The 5,495-nt window shown below is 56.0% G+C and overlaps 1 protein-coding gene across 1 annotated transcript; it reads left to right on the forward strand.

The window, feature by feature from the left end:
- The first annotated feature begins 2,931 nt into the window (after positions 1–2,931).
- On the forward strand, positions 2,932–4,814 carry TMEM270 (transmembrane protein 270). Its single transcript, XM_042971858.1, has 3 exons — positions 2,932–3,052; positions 4,001–4,396; positions 4,499–4,814. The coding sequence occupies exons 1-3, from the start codon at positions 2,981–2,983 to the stop codon at positions 4,736–4,738; spliced, it is 708 nt and encodes a 235-aa protein (XP_042827792.1). The 5' UTR covers positions 2,932–2,980; the 3' UTR covers positions 4,739–4,814.
- Positions 4,815–5,495: the final 681 nt, after the last annotated feature.

Consider the following 5,495-nt stretch of genomic DNA (forward strand, 5'->3'; position numbering starts at 1 on the left):
AGGAATTTGGGCCGGAAGCACAGACCTGTGATTAAGCGTCAGAGGTCTTTTCAAACGGACTCCAAAATCTTGTCCTTTAACCAGGATTAGGTTCCTCCTGAATTCATTATTATTATTATTATTATTTGCATTTAAGTAGCTTCGATAAAGCCATTTTTAGAAAACAAAAAATACAAATTCCAATAAGTATGAAGGCATATTTATCATTGTTGTGTCTTTCTGGGGGGAAAAAAAGGAAGTAGATATGAAATAAATATCTATTGGAACATGAAATCATATTGGAACATGAAAGAAAGAAAAAAAAAACACGATTATTTCTCGTGGTTTCGCCTCCAACAACCCAGCCATGACAGCACCTGTGCCCCGGGCGAGCTCCTCAGGATGCCCCAAGGTTGTTGTCACAGGGAAACCGGCCTCGCAGACTAACAGGGGACAACATAGCAACCCAAAACTTTCCACCAAGTTCAGCAGCGCGCGCAGGTGCGCCGGGCCCGCGCCCCCGGTGTCTGCTGCCCCCGCGCGGTCGCATTGCCGTTCTGCATCCGCAGGGGAGCACCTGAGCGACCTCGAACGCCAGGAACGAAGCAAGTCCAAAGTGGGCTCCCGGCCCTTCTCTAGCCCTGGGTTCTGAGCTGGGGAAGGGAGTCTGCGCAGGGAGGCATGGGGGAGAAGAATGGCGCCCCCTGGCGTCGGGCAAGGCGGCGGCCACTGATAACTGGGCTATCCCACCTGGTCGTCCCCGTTACCCTGCAAGGTGCAGACAGGGCCAGGGCGAGGAGGTAGTTATTGCCCAAGGTTACACAGCACAGTAGTGCAAGATGGCCTTGAACCTAGGTGTTGAGAATGAAAGAGGAAGTGGTGGAGGGCTCCCCACCTAAGGATCCGAGTTGATATGGAGCCGTTCTTGCTGCCCTTACACGCAGCCTAGCAGGTAGGGATCTCCAGGCAGGTACTCCTTCATTTGCTCATTAATTCAACAAATATTTGTGGAATTCCTACTGTGCACCTGGCACTGGTCCAGGCATGGAACATCGTAGTGAGCGAAATTCATGGTCCTGGTCTCTGGAGGTGGCTGGGCAGGAAGATGAAGAACGAAGGCGACTAGGTGACTCTGGGTTTTCTGGCTGATGGTAACTGTGTGGCCGGGACTAGGTCAGGGGAGGTCCTGACCTCTGTCACTGTATTTCCAGCCTTGCAGACCCCTCTGGGTCCCTCCCCTCCTGTGGTCTGGGCAAGCACCGAGCCACAGAGAGGCCTTGCTGAAATCTAACTTGGGGACCAAGCTTGGGAGCTGTTTGAGCTCCCCCCCCCCACCCCCAGACGCCTTTGCCCTAGTCTCACCTCCTCATGAGCTGAAGGGACTGTCTTAGAGCCCACAGCAACCTCCTTGCTGCCTTGGCTCTTTGATGGCTCTCACTGTGTCATGTAGAATATTCTGTGGCCTGTGTGGCCCTTGCTGATCTCACCACTTGCCTTGTGCTCTTCCCCTCCTCCCGCTTTATGCTCTAGTAAGACGAAATTGTTTGAATCATGCTGTTCCCTCTGTCTGGACCATCCTTCCCACTTCCTCTGGGAACTTCCTACCCATCCTTCAAAACTTAGCTCAAGGAGGCTTTTCTTTTTTAAAAAAAAAAAAATAAAAAAAAATTTTTTTTAACGTTTATTCATTTTTGAGACAGAGAGAGACAGAGCATGAATGGGGGAAGGTCAGAGAGAGAGGGAGACACAGAATCTGAAACAGGCTCCAGGCTCTGAGCTGTCAGCACAGAGCCCGACGTGGGGCTCAAACTCACGAGCCATGAGATCATGACCTGAGCCAAAGTCAGACGCTCAACTGACTGAGCCACCCAGGCACCCCACAGGAGGGAGGCCTTTCTGAAGCCCTAGTGACCCCCCCAGTGCCATAATGTTGCAGCCACAGAGGGTGGGAGGGGGAGAGGCAAGGCAGAGGACAGAGTGGAGGGACTTTGCACGCTGCACCCTCCAGCCCTCAGCTGTTGCCCCAGGAGAGGAAACAAAGGGGCAAACAGGACTGCCCTGGGCAGAGGTCATCCTTTCTGTTCCAGGGATTCATAATGGCAGGTTTCCATGTCCAGTTGGGCAGGTTGTATCCTGCACAAGGTGCCTGGCTGAGGTGGCAGGCGAGGACTGAAATCACGCTGTGTGCAAGGGCTGAGGCGGCGCCCACCCGTCTGATGGGCACAGAGTCACTTAGCCCCACACTACGGTAGCCTGTCCAGCAGAGGGAGAGCTTTAAAAACATTTCTAAAAGGCTCGAGAGCCTCCTCCCGCAGCCTCCTGGGGCCACCTGCTGGGACCCAGACAGAAAAGCAATGTGAGAAATGCTGGGATCAAGGTTCTGGTTCTCCCAGAATTCTAAGCCTTTGATCCTAATCCCAGCCTCCTGCAAACTTCCAGGGATGCTCCAGGCAGCCTGTGGCCTCCTGGTTGTCCTGAGCGGGCTAGCTCAGCAAACTGTCCCCTTTCCTGCAGCCTCTGCCTCTCTCCTGAACCCTGGGGCCTTTAGGTCAGCACACCTTTCCTCCCCTGTCCTCCTCTAGCAGAGTCTCAGATATCACGAGGGTCTGAGAGGAAAAGTCACAACCTCATTTTTCCTCTTTGTGACCAGGGTGGGGGTGGGGGAATGGGGAAGGAGCTTTTCCATCTGCCTCCAAATACTGTGTCACCTGTGGCCTTGGGGAATCAAGATTTCTATTTCCCAGGCCTTGAATACTTTAGGATTTCCAGGGATGTGGGCGGGCCAGATATGGAGTCGATGTCCCCAGGGCCGTCTCCAATCAGGAAGGGGACTGAGCATAGAAGAAAAGTACCCTGCTTTTTGTGCCCTGGAGAGGCGGGAGGCAGGTAAAAGGGGGTCTCTTGTGGCAACTGGGTCCCCACGGTAACTTGGCCCCCACCCTGCAGTATCTGTGAGGTCACCCTCCCTCTCCCAGCTGGACGAAGGGGAGAAGGGCCAGACATGGAGGCTGTTCCTCCTGTCAGATGCAGCCTCTTGGGGATTCTGCTGCTGGTGGTGAAGCTCTCGGTGCTGGTGAGTGGGGAATGGGGGTCACTGGGGGGGTCCATCCAGCCATCCACAGCCACCTCGGGGCTGTTGGAGCCCATGGGCCTGGCCCAACCTGTAGAACTGGGCGACTGCCCGCCTGCCTGGAGTAATCTGACAGCTCTCAGGAGCCCCATCCCTAAGCCACAGTGCCCACGGTGGGGCACATGGCCACCCCCAGATGGCTGTCTCCTGCATCGTCCCCTAGGGCTCCAGGTGGTCCTCTGGACAGTGGCACATGAGGTCCAGACAGAGGGGATTGGCGTTACTCAGGGCTGGGGGCTTTAGGGCTCTGACGAGGGACTGGCTGTTCAGCCCCAGGACTCAGGTGGAGCTTTCCCGTTTACAGACTCTTTCCCCACCCAAGCTCACTCTTTTCTCCCAGTGGATGGGAGACATCATATCCACCCTGTCACCCAGGACAGAAGCCTGGAGATCTTCTTGGGGCCCTCCCTCTCCTTCACCCCTCTCCATAGTGTGACAGTGATGCCCCTATGCCTCACATCTCTCTACCCCCTGGCTGCCCTCTGCCCCCCAGCTGCCCTCAACAGACAACTGGTGGGCAGGAAAGCCCAGGTGCTTGGGAGAAAAAACTGCCCAGGGTTCAAATCCTGCAGGACCAGAGGGCTGGGGAGATGGTCACTCCTTATGTAATAATTAATAATAATAATAAATCAGCTTCCTTCAGTCTAGAGTATTGTTAATAATCACTTAAATCCAAGGGAAAGAAAATGAAAGATAATACGAAACGCCTTCCACAGTCCCCACCTGAGAGTGGAGTCCCTAGCGGCAGGCAGATGAGGATCATTCTTGTTGGGAAACTGAGGCCTCGACGGAAGGAGGCCCGGTAGCCCCACCCCCTACGGCAAAACCCGGGGCAGGCAGGGTCCCCGCCTCGGGTGGGTGACGATGGGCTGGCTCTCCCTGCTCCCACAGCTGGTCCAGAACCGCATCTACCTCTACAATTTCCTGCTCCTGAAGATTGTCTTCTTCAACCGCTGGCTGTCGGGGCTGGCCCAGGAGGCCTGGGGGTCCTGCGGCCCCGAGGCCCACCCACCCCCCGGGCTTGCAGCCAGCCCCGTGGGCCGGGTGCTACGGGCCGGGCTGGCACCGATGGCAGTCCCCGTGTGGCTGGCGTGGGCCGGCGTGCTGGGCTGTGTGAGGGCCTCGGGCCTGGCCTGGAAGCAGCTAGGCCTGTCCGCGGCCACCTGCAGGGAGCTGCTTCTGTCGTGTCTACACAGCCTGACGCCGGTAGTGTTGCTGCTGTTGCTGCTGACCAGGAGGCTGTGCCAGAGGGCCCATGGCTGCAGCGTGGTCTGGTTGCTCAGCAAGGTGGGCTGCTGAGGGCAGGCCTGGGGCACTGGGCAAGGCACTGGGGCGATGCCACCCTGCGAGCTCCTGGTGGCCAGCCGCCCATCCGCTTATCCCCTCCAGGCTCTGCTGGACAAGTGTGCGGTGCCCGAGCTCCTGGCTCTGCTGAAGCGTCTGTACTGGTGGGTGGAGAACGCAGCCGCGCTCACCTCCTGGCACCTGGCCTATCTCGTCGCCTGGACCACTTGCCTTGCCTCCCGCCTGCTGCAGGCTGCCTTTGAGCACACGGCCCAGCTGGCCCAGGCTCAGGAAATTGAGCCCCAGGAGGGCTCAGGGCCCGTGTCCGAGTCCCCCACTCCCTGAGCGCCCGGGCCCCGAGGCTGGGCCAGCCCTGTCAGAGCATGGGACCCCTGGAGAATTAAAGTGTGTCCCCATCTGCCTTTCTGGATCTGGTCTGGCCTTCTCGCTCCGTGCCCTTCTTCTTTACTGGTGTGTGTGTGTGTGTGTGTGTGTGCACACGTGCACGCGTGCCCTAGGGCTGCCCCTCGGAAGGAAATCGCATTCTGTGGGCACCTGATATGTGCCAGATGACCCTCTCAGACACTTTATGTACATGATTTTGTTTAAATCTCATAACATCACAGGCATCAGGTTTGATTAGCTCAATTTTCCAGATGAGAAAATTGAGCCTCAGAAGGATTGAACATTCCCAAGATCCCAGAGTAAGTCAGGGAAAGTTCCAGCAGTGGAACTAGATTTTTTTTTGTTTTTCAGAACCTCTAACCTTCTCTAGGTCTGTGCCCCTGATTCTCAGGGCTTTAAGGGACATGAGTTGTTAGACACTCTGGCCTCTGGGGGGTGCCAAGGCCTCACATTTCAGAGATTTAGAAAGTTCCTTTTGAGACGCAGTTCCTCCTGAGCCGGTCTGCAGCTAACCCATCCATTCATTTACACTCTTAGCCACTCAGTTTCCCACTCATCCATCCATCCATCCATCCATCCATCCATCCATCCATGCATCCATCCACCTATCCACCTATCTATCCATCCATCCATCCAGCCAGCCAGCCAGCCACCTATCCAGACATCTGCCCATCCATCCACCCATCCAACCATCTGT

This window comes from Panthera tigris, chromosome E3 (assembly GCF_018350195.1).
Source record: "Panthera tigris isolate Pti1 chromosome E3, P.tigris_Pti1_mat1.1, whole genome shotgun sequence".
Lineage (NCBI taxonomy): Eukaryota > Metazoa > Chordata > Mammalia > Carnivora > Felidae > Panthera > Panthera tigris.